The sequence below is a fragment of the Corapipo altera genome, unplaced genomic scaffold, assembly GCF_003945725.1.
Source record: "Corapipo altera isolate COAL_440 unplaced genomic scaffold, ASM394572v1 1, whole genome shotgun sequence".
NCBI classification, from domain to species: domain Eukaryota; kingdom Metazoa; phylum Chordata; class Aves; order Passeriformes; family Pipridae; genus Corapipo; species Corapipo altera.
The window spans coordinates 17677873-17693134 of record NW_020884873.1 but is presented as its reverse complement, the minus strand read 5'-3'; the positions used below and the strand labels follow the sequence as shown (position 1 = coordinate 17693134).

Below are 15262 nucleotides of genomic sequence, written 5' to 3'. Positions count from 1 at the left end.
TAGGCATAGGGTGGGGGGACCTGCCCCACTGGGAGGTTTGAATAGCAGAACACATTTCAGACAGAGGCCTGAGAGCCAGCAAATCCAGATGAGTGGTGTGGAAGTGTGGAGATACAGGAGAATCTGAACTGAGCTCTGTGGGAAGAGGGCCAGGATGGGAGTGCTGGCCTGCAGAGGGAGGCAGCATAATAAGGACAATTCTGAGGATTACAGGAGGTGATGCTGAGAGGCAGGGTGGTCCCGGGGTGGAGGAAGAATGCTGCCACAAAACAGCATCCTCAGCTGCCAAATAAGTCACACTGATTTAAGACTAAATTATTCTCCCTGCAAATCATTGATCTCCCTTCTACTCCCTACTCCAAACAGATAGGTCTTGCCAGCACTCCTCCCTTGGATTAATTCAATCCACTTGGCGGTGGAGAGCAGAGATCTGAAAAAAGCAGCCAAACTTAGCTTAGCCACAGCAAGGCTCTGCACCATGTGAGCCTCCCTTGGCCCTTCTGCCTCCTCCCAGCCAGGTTTGCTTTCTGCCTGGTTATCAGTGAGCTTGGAAAAACATGCTCTGGTCCCCACAAACAGTGGGACTTCATACGCTGTGATATATAAGTACACCTCTTATCAGGCAGTCTCAGCAAAGGAGAGAGACTGCTCACAGGTGACAGCAGCAGAGGAATGTGACAAAGTGAGCCCCTTAGGGGGTATGACAGCTCCCCTTGCCCTATTTCCCTTTCCCACAGGGAGTTGTATGTGTGCAACAGAGATTGCTGTATTACCACAGGTGTAGGCAGCTGCTCTTCCTGCCGTGAACACTTTACTGTTGCAGCAACTGCCTTTTCTCCCATTGACTCTGGAGCAAAAGCAGGGTCCCTCTCCACACTGTGTGTCTGGCTTTTCTGCTCCTGGGTCATGCTGTGCTTCAAGACTGCAGAGCTACCTGTGTGTTCTGGTAGCAACTCCCTACAGAAGAGTGAGCTCCGTGCATGTTTGTTTCTGTGAGTTCAACTCACTCATGCCTAGACGTAAGCTTGTTGAGCCGAGGTGTTCCCACACACCTCCCCAGCGCTCAGCAGTGAACATGAAAACACAACAACCAAAAAGCAGCTTGCCAAGGGCATGTGGAATCCTATCCCAAACCAGAGAGTACTCAAGTTGCGTGATGGGCTCTTGGAGCACACCCATTAATTGAGAAGCGGTCAGTCCAGCACAAGCAAAGTGTTCAGCACAGCAGAAGCCCAAACTAAGTAATCTCCTGGTTCCTTTCCAGTTGTTTTCTGGGATGCTGCACAGAGAATGGGAAAGCCTAGTACAGAAATGCTCTTGCAAAGAAAATGCAACATTTACTGTGTTCTCTACCTCAGCTTTCCACTGATAAACAACGGCAGCATCAAAGTTTGCACAGTCAGCCTGCCCCACACAGCCTGGCTCTCTGGGCAGTCTACATCTGGGAAGAAGCAATGTCTGGAGGCTCAGTGGTTATTAACTACGGGACAACATGAATGGCAATCCTGCTATATGAGCATGAAGATTTGTGCCCAAGCCTTTTCTGTGCACAAATCTTTGAGGGTTTCCAAGAAATAGCTGAGGAGAGAGATTAAAAGGATCAGGAGCTCAGCACTCTTTACTGATTTTGTAATCAGTCCATTGCAGCCGTTTTTTCCTCCTAGCTGCATAACATGCTCAGTGCCAGAACTCCCTGTCTGATTTGGACACTTTGGGAAACACACCCTTGAAGGGCTCGCAGCATACAAGATCTTCTGCCCCCTTCTTGCCTTGCAACTCAAAATGGGGAAGGAGAAATCAAAACAGAAATCCCAGCATATATTTCCTTAATCCTACCTGTCATCTTGTTGGTCCAGGGTAAAGAATACTCCAGTAGGGACTTCAGGACTTCCGGAAAGTCCAGGGCAGTGGGGCCCCCAGGGTTGTTGCAGCTTGACATGTCCTGTCCTGAGGCTGTGCCAGCAGGGCTAAGGGAGGGCCAGGTGCCTGGATGCCAATGCTACACTCCGCTTGCCTGGGTGTTGCAAGAAGGGCTCAGAGGCAAACTACTCCGGCTGTGAAAAAACAAGGAGGAAGGGAAGCAGCCTGGTGGAGATGCAGTTTGCCCAGCTGTCTTCACCTCCCCCTCTCCCACTCTGAAGTGGCCAATTGTGGAAATAGCTTGCAGCCTTGCAGGGCTGGGCCGGGCGGCTGGCCAGCGTGGTTTTACAGGGCCTCTCCCAGCCAATCCGGCAGCAAAGAACTGGGCCAGTTATCTAACTTTGCAAAGGCAGCACCCTTTTCCTTCGCAAGGTGTTATAACAAATATACACGTTGGAGGCAGGGGGAAAAGCAAGTGCACTCTGTCGGGGGTACACACGTCGGCTGCAAGCGCAACAGCAAAGGGATCCTCTGACGGGCTCTCAGGAGGCACTGAGGAGCTCCAAGCTGCGCAGGCTGCCACGGGGAGATACACATGCTGTCTGCGTCTGCATGCTAACTTTTTAGCTCTCTGAGATGCAAATAGTGACATTATTTTTATGTGATGCAACACTTAATGTGTGTCCCTCTTAAGTCAACATTTATAACAGCACAAGACATCTTTTTTATTGTGTGCATCATCCCCAAAACGCAGGATTTTTCCTCTTAAGTGGCACAGAATTTTATCAAAAAGCCAACAGCCTCCTCTCAGAGCAGTGATGTACAGCAAGAGAGTTCATGAACCATGCAAATGCCCTGATAACAGCTAGTTAAGTAAGATCTTGAGCACACAAAGCCCCTCCTCTCCTGTTAGGGAAGTTTTTAGCATGGAGGGAAGGACTGGAGACAGGAGGATAAAGGTCTGATCCTCTTTATCAGAATCTGGCCTGGGAAGTAGCATCTTAGACACACTGTGGTCTCCTCTTTTGCTGGGTGTGATTTTACAACAGAAGAGCTTTTATTTCTCAGTTTGTTCCTGTCCATTTTGCCAGGCTCAGCCTTACAGCACCAGTGTGAATCAATAGGAGCCAGGTATTCCTACACTGGTCTGTGAGCCCCAGCTATTAGTGACAGCCTAGCAAAACCATGCATGGCTGTCAGCATGGAAGTGGACTGAGTGAAGTCATTAGGGCTTTCCTTGTGCCTGAAGTGAAGCACTTCACTGGCCCAGCATTTAGAGTGCTAAAAAGTGATGGGAGGGGATAGCATGGTGTTTGGTCCCATAAGGAAATGCATTTTATTTAACTTAATAGAAACCAAAAGGAAAGAATTACCTAACAAGATTCGGCGGTTGAAAATGCCAGTGAAGCTGAAACGGAAAGGAGAAGCCTTGTGATCTAGGTCCCAATATAATCAGTCTCAGAAATCACACAATAGATGCTTTAGTAGACTTTGTAATTATGGAACTATCTCTTGTGATTTCCCTTGTGGTTTTCTCCCTCCGTTTCCCAGAGAGAAGGTAAGAAAGCAGCCAGTCATAACCATTGGTGGTGAAGCCATTCAGGAAAAACAGTCCCATACTAACCCTAGGCTGTTTGGTGTTCATTCAACCAAGGCTGGAGCCAGCAGACAGACCCTGCAGATGGTCAGTGCATTCTGACTTCTGTAAGCAAGAGAAATGCTTGCATCTCTCCTTCCTGGAGCACAGCTTGCCAGTCAGGAGGTCCATGTCCTTTCCTGCAAACTTCCAGTCCATTCTGGCTGGTCAAAGCAAGTGGAGTGCAGTCGTTCAATCCTGCCAAGCATCACTAATGTTTGGGACAGCTACTAGTTGTGCTTCTCATCACAGGATGACAAGGGAAAATGACTAAGAACACGGTAGCTGTCCAATGCCAGGTGCAGCTGGACCTTCTGGTTTGGTCCCAGGCTCAGACTTGTTCTGAAAGCTGAGCAAGCATCTGACCATGTGTCTGGAGGGACCAAAGGACTTCACAGCAGCTGCTGCAGCAATTGACTTGCATTTATGGCTTCAGAAAATGAAGAAGTTAATTCAGACAAAATTCATAGAATCATAGAATAGTTTGGGTTGGAATGGACCTTAAAAATCATCTAAATTGTCACTTAGCATTTTGAATTATTAGCCTGCAATGGACATCTCTAAGTTTTTGTCTGGAGGTCTGAGACTCTATATTTCATCTCATGTTTGACATGTCCACAAAGTCTGCTACCAACACTGTATGTCCTTCTTGATTCAGAATCCTTGAACGATGAGTTCCTGTCCACAAGAAGAGCTTGGGTAACATCATTAGCCAGACACATCAACACTACCCTGTCTTGAACCCCCAGGGATTCATAAACCATGCTATGGAGTAGAGCCATAGCAGGGGGGAATGTCTGTCTGCCTCTGTGTCCCCACCACAGAGAGCAGAGCACTTGAGCTGCTTTAGCAAATAAAATTGAAGTGTTGGCTCTGGAAAGCTGCAGGCATGGCCACAGATTGCATCTCTTGTGCTGGCTGCACTGTTATCAGATCATATGGTTATTTATTGTTATTGTGGTTTGATGTTAGTGGAGGTGTTGGCAGCTCTGCTCTATCACTCAGAAGTCCAGTCAGCCTAAAATAGCACACTTCCCCACAGACTCAACCAGCCATAGTCAACTTATACTGGCCCTAAGTGGGTAGCACACAGAAGGGGGCACCTAACATGATGGAAAAGGCCAAACGCCAGGAACATCAATTTAAATGGCAGAAGCCAGTGTCCTCTTCTTCAGTGTCTTTTCTGTAGGTCTCCTGGTACACTACCCACACTGCCCAGCAGTGTGAGCTGCTAGGCACGTTTTCCTGAGGAGTGTGTTCAGCAGTCCTAAGGGGAGGAGTGTGGGTCCTTCAACATTTGCCTTGGTCCATGCTCTCCTCCTTCTCACTCCAAAGAGTTATGCTTTTTTTAAGCAACAAATTCTACCTTGCTTCCCCCTGATCCCTTTGCCTTTCTGTAGTGCTCAGATACTTCTGTTGACACCAGAGTATGTAAACACCTCTTTTAAAACCTCTAATTCTACTCCTGTCTCCAGTGGGATCTCTCTACAGAGGCTTTCTATCAGGCCCAAAGAGCACGGGGAACCACAGAGCACCACTTAGGTGTTATGAGTAGGTACAACCTTTCATGCAGTTTGAGACCCTAGAGAATCGTTTCAGACATTCAGACCTCTGATACAGCCCTGTTCATTACAAAGATCTGGCTGAGGGGGTTCTCTGTGCATCTCTCCAGGTTGCCATCTTTCCCTCAGCCCCAGGAGTACTCCCTCAACTACTTCACTGGACCACTTCCACAGTGCTTCTGTAGCTACCTTTCCACTGTTTCCCTTCCTGCCAGCAGCTTGCAGCCATCCTCAGAAGCAAAACAAGAGCCAGTGGCACACCTGGGTGCCTCCTCAGTCAGAAACTCCAGCAGATTGATGCTATGGGTCTTGGCTTGTTGGTGGCACCTTACTGCACATCAGTTTCTGAGGCCACCATTACCAAAGGGAACTTAGTTGTTTCTCACGCATATGTGAAAGCACAGCTGGTGGGGAACCCACCAGCAGCAGTGACATTTGACCAAAGAAAGGCATTATTGGTCATTATTACTAATTGCTGTTATCTCAGCTTCCTCCATAAGGTGAAAGCTTGGCTAGGTAATCTAGTGGAATGTGTCCTCTTAGAAAATAAAAATAATTTCTGTCTGATTTTCTAAGGACACAAATCTTACACAACAGTATTATGTATCCATCCGTCTATCCATCCATCCATCCGTCCATCCATCCATCCATCCATCCATCCACCCCTCCCTTCACAGAGCATTCTACCCACCTTGGCAAAGGGATTCTATTTGAAAAAGAAGCCAGTTGAATTAATGCCTCCCCAGAGAGAAAACCTGCTGTTATGTGTTCTGTTTGATCTGGGGCACATACCTTGGCAGTGAAACCCCAAAGCACATGCTGCTCCTGGCAGGCAATAGTGAAGGGACAGGCAGAAGGTAGCAGTACTGGGGGGACTTTGTGGTGACAGACAAGGTGACAGACACTCCTTTACAGTGAATCTGGAAATAAGGACAAAACCATGTAGAAATTTGTAGAAGCTTTGCAAATTCTGCTGTTCTTGAAGCAAGACTCTTTTCCTTTTTTTTTCTTCTTCTTTTTCAGTCACCCAAGACCACTCACCTTGGCAGCACAGCCACTATTTGGAAATTTTCATATCTCTTCACATGACACATCTTCTGTTGCACATCCCACAGTGTCTGTGTGGAGGCTCCAGGCCCACCCATGGGGTTTGATTCTTGCACCAAACCCAGCTTGGTAAGTGGTTTCCTCCTTCTTCTTTTACCCAAGCAAACCCTTTGCCAGAGGTCAGTCACTGCCTCTTTACAGACATCCACACATTTTTTTGTTCTTGTACTAGTTCCTAGAACAATTGCAGACTCCACTGACAGCTTCCAGATTTAGCTATTTATTTGCATAGTCCGTCGGGCTTGATAGGGCGTTTTTCTCACCGTGGCAGGAGCCTACAGGCTGAGTTTCACCCTGGCCATTCTGAAGGGATGCTTGCACTGCATCCTAGAAACTTGTCTTCTTCGGGGTCAGGATACTGCTGCTAGTGCCAACAGACGGCTATGGACCTGCATGGATACCCAGAATGGCAGCATCAGGGAAGGCTATGGCCAGACCACAGAGGTGTCTGCATCCACAGCAGACTACTTTGAGAGAAAAAGAGGTGAGAGAAGGAGTGATGAAGCCTGCGTGGGGCGGTGGACAGCTGAGGGTGAGAAAAGTGGAACTGGGGCCCTGCACTGGCTAAAGACCCTGCCTGGTGCCTGCAACACAGGCATGCAACCCTTTGGGTGCTTTTGATGGTATCAATGTGCAACACAGACACACAGGCTTGATGAGGCCTTGCTCTTAGCCCCCTTCCTACCTCTGAAAGGGCTGCCCCTTCCCCTGCAGGGTACTACATGCACACATGTGCCTATATATGTGCACATGTGTGCCTGTCTGTCTCCCTATGTGGAGGAACAGTGTCAGGATCTCCCAGGCAAGCAGTGAACTTCAGTGGAAGGAACCACCTCACTTCCTGCCCGAGGCAAAAGGATTTCTAAAATATAATTCCCCAAAATGTGTGCCAAAAAGTTAATGAGCTTTGCTTCCCCACCACCCCTGCCAAGACATCTCCACCTCCTTGGTGTGCTTACATGGCAGCTGGTCTCACCACATCTCTGCTTGTCTGCACGTGGCCTTCCCTTGTGAGGTGCCCTTTGCCAGAGAACTAGGTGTTGGGCAGAGAGAAAATGTGAGAAAGGGCCTTGGGTTCACCAGAAGTTGTGCTGCCCTGGGCAGGAAGGACACCTAGAGCTGCTTTTGCTGCATTTCCCTGGTCTGGAAATACTCTGGGAGCCTGGGCAGAGCCAGTTTGGGGAGCTCCCCAAACAAGCCTTGGCAGGAGGCAGAGCCCAGGAGGTGCCAAGAGCAGCAATAAACAAGGGGTTTAAAGCAGCACAGGTAAATCCAAGGACAGTGATATTAGGCCTCTGCCAGGGTCCGTGGGAGACTATTGGGTGGAACAGCAAGATACACATTCCTCTGTCTGCTTCCTTCTCAAAATGAAGAGCCTGGCTGTAAGGACCTGGACTGTCCCTCAGCCATCCCTTCCCCTCAGACCCCCTGGGAACAATGTGGTCCCCAGCAGGAGCAGAAAACCTGCAGTGTCATAGCCCGAGAGGTCAGAGCTTGATGGACAGATACAGGAATCATCTGAGCCTGGGGAAGTCGTGTGGACTCAAAGAAAACAACTAATCCTTCAAAAGGCTTGGGCAGTTTGGCTGCTGCTTATCCCCCAAAGGCAAGACATGAAAGGTCTCAAACAGGAGAAGATCCAAACTGCCTAGAGCTTCTTTTGAAAACACTGCTGCTGTATTGAATCCCCACCAGAGCTCCCAGGGGCAATGTCCAGCCATGTTGCAGTTATTCTCAACTCATTTGGCTGAGGAAAACTGAGGCCATCTTACTCCCATGAAAGCAGGACTATCCCTCTCTGCCTCAGGGCTTTGCTGGGATACAGGCAGGGGAGCAGTGCCTTGGTATTCAATTAGAGAAACTATGCAGCTCTTCCTCCATCTGACCATCTGCCTGGAGGGCCCCAGAACTATTGGAAGCCCACAGCTAAGGCAAACATAGGAAATCCACTAAGAACAAAAGAAATACACCAAAGAGCACCTCCAGAGCTGAGTGTTTTTCCAGTTCCAAGCAAGCCAAATCTACTCTGGCATCTGGGTTTAGAGATTTCCATCCCAGCCCTGTTTAAATGTCATTTTTGGGAGAATTAATGTAGTTAGTTATGAATAACCCTATTTCCTGGTACTCTGCTATGTTTGTGCCTCCTGAGGCTCTCTGGAAAAAGTAGGAGTTTTCTGGGGCACTGTCATCTGTAAGACAAACTGCAGAGAGGAGCATCCCTGAAAGGAGTAATCTTGGGAGCTGCCAGGGACAGGACTGTTGTGGTGGGAAAGGGATCATCTGGAGCTGTCATTTGGTCTGATCCCTGCTCTTGTCCTTGCTGCACCTGCATCTAATGTTTTTAGAAAACACCACTCCTGTCCTGGGGGCACCAGGACCTGCTGCTCCAGCCTGAAGGGGGAACTGCAGAAAAACAGGAGGTGACAATCCATCTGGGAAGGGAGAGAGGTTATTTGGAATGGATAAGCCCTGTCCTGTCTCCTTCCATCCTGGGGAGAAAGGGCAAGGCTGGATGAGACATAGCTCAGAGCTCCTGGCCAGAGCTCCTGGTCAGAGCTTTCTAGGAAGCCACAAGAGCTAAGTGTCCACAGGACCTCTGCCCAGAGCCACCAATAGCACCCAACTAAGTCTGTTCAGCACCTTCTGCCCCACACCAAATACCTGTGTGCTACAGCCAGGCGTGCCTGCAGCCTTTCCTCCTCCACTTCCTCCCCTTGGTCACTTCTATCCAGCTGTCTTTTACTATTTAGCATGTTGTTTTCTGCCCCATGTTTTTCCCCCAAGTGCCCTACATGGTCCTCCTCTGGGCCATCCACTCCAGCCAGTGACCAGCTCACCTCCCCAGGTTACAGCTCCTGCGTGACAGGAACTCTCTGCTACTCTCTGTGCACAGAACACAACACAACACTGCCCTGTTCTTGGTTGCAATGGCAGCACCAAAAACAACGAAGAGGATGACAGCATTTGGATCACCTGCTGTCAACACCTAGAAATGTTTCTCTATAGTGTGGGCAGGCAGACTCAGTCACAGGATTGCTTAGGAATCTCATCTGCAGCAAACTCCCTCTGCCAAGCTGCTGTGTGATGGCATTAATGATCTTGAGCACAAAGACCTCCTCCCACCTCTCAGGGGTCTCTATCTCTGCTCCTCTCAATGTTCCATCAGACCTGGATCCTTCCTGGCTAACTTGGGTCTCTCCCCCTTGTCTTTGCAACTGCTGAAGTTCCTAGGAGGATCTGAATACTGAAATCACCACTCCTTTCCCTGCCTCTCCCAAATACAAGTTTATTTCAGTGAAGAAACACTGATTTACAGCTGAGGCTCAAACCTGCAAGGAAAACACTGTCTTTTTTTTCTTCTCATGCTTTGTCTGCCTTGCAATTCGACAATTTTGGTTTCCATGGTACTGGAAAGGCTACCCTCAAGTCTTGCCAGCATGGCCTCAATAATCTCTGCAATGTAAAACTAATGTCTCTCATGTTGTACATAATCAATGCCCCTTGGAAGTGTACTGGTCTCCTCATTCCCCCTGCACTACAAGCTAGTGTTCAGGTGTCTCCTTTGACCAGAAGTCCCTATATTTGTATGGAGGCACATCAGGGAGATGTGTGACAAATCTCCTCTCCTCAGGCCTCACTGGATATGGCCTTCTGGTCACTCTACCAGTTTATACAGCAGTAACAAGGCGTATCCATGGGACTCCCCTGTCTTCACTGCATCTCCACTTCTGGCTTCATGAAGAATTCAGTTTTATTAATAAATGTTTTCACGCTGACCTCTTCCCCCAGGTACAATGTTCCTCACACAGCATCCTCTCCAGGGGCAAAGTGCACAGATGCTTCCCATGGCCCAAGCTGTGTGCGACTCGGTGGGTAGGGCTAAGGGCATTTTCCCTGGCAGGGTGCACACTGGCAGGCAAAAGAACTGGCTGACTCAGTTGAACAGAGTGGCCTACACAGCAGAACAGCCTCTAGATGAAGGTGGTTACAAGACCTGATTACTGGAGGTTTCAAAACACAGGTTACCCAAACACCTGAAACTATATGTTAATGCAGAGCACAGATTCTTGGCACTGGGGGGAAAGAAAAAACCCTTAAATACACCTAAAGTTCACAAGAACTGTGTGCCTGATGAAGAACTGCATAATCTGTTAATACACACATAGGCAATTTTCCACTCAGCAAGAAGAACAGATTATACCTAAAGACGGGAGAAAGCCAAAGCGATCCAATGCTTAATGTGCTCCCTTTGCTTCCCTCCTCACAGCAGGGAAACCTGAAACCAAGATAAAAACCCTTTGCAGGTTATTTGAAAAACACAAACACACGCTGGATCAGGAGACGGTTTAAAGTGCACACTTTTATTTTCTATTACAAAGGCTATAAGAAGCAAGTTTGGTTTTTTTCTTTATTTAAGAACAAAAACGTTGTTAAAACATCTACATTATTATCCTGATACTAGACCTTATGAAAGATACTAAGTTCTTTTTTAATAGTAAAGCGTGGTATTCTTAAATTATATTAATACAAAGACATATTAAAGGACTCGAAATCATTACTACCCAGCTCAGAACTGCAGCATCCCCTTGCTATCTTTTCCTTTCACTTGCTAAAATCCATCCATTTTTGACATACAGTTTCATACAAGCTAAGTAGGGTATTTTCTGTTGTTTGGTTGTTTGTTTTCTTTTATTTCCCCCTGTAAAGGCCAGGTTAACTCCAATGCCAGTGTCACTTAAATCCCTGCCCCTACCGAAGAATTTGGGAAAAGAATTTCACTAAGTCCTTCAGCATTTAACAAGTTTCTGCTCTGTGTGAATGTCTGTGGTTATTTTATGGGATATGAAATTTTCTTCTAATGTTACAAAATTAGAACATCGCTTCTTTTGTTAATAACCCTTAAATTTGGTTCAGTGCTGCAGAATTTTCTTCTCTCACATGAATGAAGAAGAGAGAGTTATCAGAGTCTTTTGAACACACCACTGATGCAGCCCTACAATTTGTGGTTTATCTGTTGTAGAGCTGCGAGCGCTGAGCAGTTTTGCTGAGAGCACATGTGTGCTGAAGAAAACCCTCTTGGCTTGATAAAGCGAGCCTAAGAAGTCAAGTGTGAATCTTCCTGTCTTTCACAATGTCCCTTTAAATAATATAAGCAAAGCCTTACTATTAAAACTTTACTCACTAGCTAGCAGTGTAATACTCTCTCACTGAGATAGGACTGCAAGGACATCCTAAGGGGTTTCAAAAATGCGAACAGGGAAACCTGTCCCATCTCAAAATTTATACCTATCTATATATAAAACCCTCCTCTCTTTTGTTATTTCCCTTTCCCTATGCCAAATAAAAGTCTTCATATTTAAACTGGAGATGCTGCGTTTCCTGGCCCGAGTCCTTTTCCTTTACCCTCATTTTAAAAGATTCCTTTGATACCACACACATATAATATTATATATAGAGATATATTTAATACCTGTGTATATATGCTTCATGGGAGGGGTCACATATATACACACTAAAACAAGTCTGGTGACAAAGTACTGCAACACCACAGACCAGGTTATCATATCAGGGAAAACAAAAAGAGACACTCAACACAACCCCCACGACTGTGGGCCTACCTCACCTCACCTCACCTCACTTCACCTCACACATGCTCTCCCTCTCCCCACCTCGGCCCCAGCCCAAACCTCCAAAACCTTGCCGAGCAGCTTGTCTCTCGTTGCAGAGATGGGGAGAGGGGACAGTGACACATCCCATAACTTAAACAAGTCCTCAGATGGAAATCACGGCTCAGCGAACACTAGAGTCACACTAGAGATGAAGGTTTGTTTTAAAAATAAAAAACACATTCCAATGTTCCCCAGTCCAGATTTCCTTCCTTGGCATCTCTGCCCAAGAAGAGCAGAACAAGATAACCCAGGAGCTGATGCCTGCCTTCTCCTGTCTCTGTCTGTAAAGCTGACCACTTGAGCACAAGGATGACCAGGAGAAGGTACCACAAAGGACAGAGAAGAAAATATAGCACCTGACCACTCAAAAACTGCTGACTGATATTGCTCATACCAAACCAATGACTACCATCCACATTTTAAGGGAGAGGAAAACAGCTCTGTGGGGAAGTGGTTGAGTTGTCCCAGGAAGTGGCTGAGTCACCATCCCTGGAGGTATTTGGAAAGACATGCAGATGTGACAATTAGAGATGTGGTTTAGTCTAGGGACTTGGCAGTGCAGGGTTAATGACTGGACTTGATGATCTTTGAGTTCTTTTCCAACCTAAGCGATTCAAAGTGCAGAGGCACATTCAGTTTCCTTAGAGCCCACTGTCTCTCTGGAAAGACTCCAGACTAGCATGCAGAGCACTCTGTTCCATAACTGGACAGTAACCACCCCAGTGGAGCCAAAGTAACTCCCCAAAGGCTGGTTTAGAAAGGTGACAGCTGCCCCCACAGCATCTGCTGCATTTTCACATCTCCCAATTTCCACATCTCATCTCTCCTGAGGCTGTGAACCCCAATGATATGGGAGCGGGGAGGAAAGAGGGAGACCCGGCAATGCCAAAGCACTAAGCAGTTCAGGGCCAGATTGTATTTACCATGGACAGAGCACTGCCAGCCCCAAGGAGTCCAAGATTACTGTCCAGGGAGACTCTGTATGAAAAAGACATCCCTGGCGCAGGCTAGGAGGGAGATGTGTTTGTGTTTGAGTGGATGGTGCCATCCCTGCATACAAAACTGCAAAGCACAGCTGGACTGCAGAAGAGAGGAGAGAGAAGCTCAGGACAGGACACATGTTTACTGCTTACAGGAAGAGACCACCAGAAAGGACAAGGCTGGCATTCAGAGCAGTACTGCCTCTTCCTACTGCCACTATAAAAGCCAAAAATCCTGGCCCAGAGCTCACCATCACTGGTTCCCCCATCACGGCATACATCAGGCAGGGCAGGAGCAGGCGCATGGCTGGGTCCCACTGTGCCACTCACTCTCAAACACTGTCCCTGCCCTGGGTCACGTCCTGGCTGCACTGTACATCTGCAAGCTCCCTGCCCTGGCTCTGAGGAGGAGAGAGCTGGACCTCTGGTGCTGGTAAGTGGTTCCAGTTGGATTATCATTGGCAAAATATCGCCCATGCTCCGTCACTGCTCGATAGTGTCCTTTTAAATAGGTTCCCACCCAGGTCTTCTGGCAGTGCAGGGAAAAACAGAGCTCTAAGTAACCAGAAGCACATATCATTTAAAGAGCAAAAAGGGAACACCATTACCTCCCTTCCTTCTCTTCAGGACACAAGGCAACACAGAAACACAGGCTCCTTCTGGTTACAGCCTTCCTCCTGACTGATACTGCTGCATGGACTACAGTGACATAGGGTGTGTCACAGACTCCACTACACCTTCTAGATGGGTTCAATCTTATTTGCAGTAGTCCCATCAGCCAAAAAACAAAACCAAAATTATTTACCCTGAATACTTGTCACACAGTGAGAAAGACATCTAATGAAGAGTCACCAATTTCCTTTCTGGATACAGTCAGCTGGAACAGTCTGAAGTCACCTACAACACAGTTCCCGCTGCTGCAAGCAGTTTCATTACTTTGCTGCTTTTACCCGCACTGCTACACCACAGGCTGTTATCTCCCTCAACACCAGTTTATGCCACAGGGCAATATAGACAGCAGGAGCTTAAGCCTAGATGTTTTAAAGCCAGATCTAGTGGTTTTCCTTCTTTGCACCTCAATTCCTAATTCTTCTGGTACTGAACTCCCAGGAGAGCAGGAAGGCTGCAGCAGGATGAGTGGGGTTTGCTCTGCAGCACTGAAAAAAGGAGCACATGAAATTCATGGTCATCTTTTCACCAGATATCATAAAATCATAGAATCATAGAATGGCCTGGGTTGGAAGGGACCTTAAAGACCACTTAGTTCCAATCCCCCTGTCCAAGGACACCTTCCACTAGACCATGTTGCTCAGAGCTCTATCCAACCTCACCTTGAACACTTCGGGGGATGGGGCATCCACAACTTCTCTGGCCCTTTCTCTCAGCTCTGTCCTCCAGACCTGCGCAGTTGTACTCTGAAGGACAGAGCAGTGACACAAGGAGAAATGCTCTGTTTTGCAGCCCAGTACAAACTGAATTAATTCCTTTGGACAGTGAAAACAAAAAGATGGAGTGGAGGGAGAATTTGGGGGAAAGAAAGGAGAAAAGATGGATCACAAACTTGGTGAGCATGGCGTTCGCTGGCCAAGGAGAATCAAATTCACAAATTCATTCATCACTAATAAATCATCATCTCATAATCTTAAAACAAAAGAAAAGAAAAAGTTCTCTTTGCAAGACACTGATCTTGCTCTCCCTGCTACTGCCACTCGGAAAACCCACTCTGTATTTCTGCAGCTGACAGGCTCCCCCCTGCCCTTACTATACACCATCCCGCAATAGGAAGTTGTATTTCCCAAAGTCGTCATCCCTGGGGCAGAGCAGCATGTCCTTGCGGGCTTTGGCCAGTTTCTGTTTCAGCACTTCCCTCCGGTCCAGCCACTCCGTCAGTTCGTCCTGGCCATGGGCATAGCGACACTCCTCTCCCTCAGGACAGGTCTTGTTCTTCTGGAACCTGCCAGCACAAGAAGCACGGTCAAGAGGGCACCCCCAGGATGGGGTTATGAGCTCCCTGTCTGGGATACTCGATCAGGACCCACTGAAACATGCTGTGAATTCTCCTTTTTAAGGGCGAGACAATTCTTACAAACCCATGCAGGTGGGAAAAGCAACAGAGACTGGGAACAGAAACAGAGCAATGAAAAGAGCAATGGCTATGAGGGGATTTAGTTAAGAGCACAAAACAACGTGAACTGGAACTGGACCGGCAGGGATGAGGAGAAACCAGTGCACAAGAAAGGAAATGCCAGGTAACCACCACAAAAGACAGAGCTTTCTCTAACCAAAATGGCATCTAACCTTCTCAGGGCACCTCAAGGTGATGATTCAGAGGGTATGAGCATTCAAGCCATTTAATAAGGCACCTGGGATTCCCCCACGTGCTAGGCCAAATTGGACTGTTCAGCAGCCAGAGAGCTGAGAGCATCCTGGCTATGGAGGGTACAGGTG

The 15262-nt window shown here is 47.6% G+C and overlaps 2 protein-coding genes across 10 annotated transcripts in view; both read right to left on the bottom strand.

Moving 5' to 3' along the window:
* Window positions 1-2125, bottom strand: part of TEF (TEF, PAR bZIP transcription factor) — a 36426-nt gene extending 34301 nt beyond the window's left edge. For both annotated transcript variants that reach the window (XM_027664019.1, XM_027664028.1), the window contains exon 1: window positions 1837-2125. In XM_027664019.1, coding sequence (XP_027519820.1) covers window positions 1837-1939 — 103 coding nt within the window. In that variant the 5' untranslated portion in view covers window positions 1940-2125. The remainder of the gene's footprint in view (window positions 1-1836) is intronic.
* Window positions 2126-10499: 8374 nt separating this feature from the next.
* Window positions 10500-15262, bottom strand: part of ZC3H7B (zinc finger CCCH-type containing 7B) — a 47892-nt gene continuing 43129 nt past the window's right edge. For all 8 annotated transcript variants that reach the window (XM_027656091.1, XM_027656107.1, XM_027656074.1 and 5 more), the window contains exon 23: window positions 10500-14768. In XM_027656091.1, coding sequence (XP_027511892.1) covers window positions 14576-14768 — 193 coding nt within the window. In that variant the 3' untranslated portion in view covers window positions 10500-14575. The remainder of the gene's footprint in view (window positions 14769-15262) is intronic.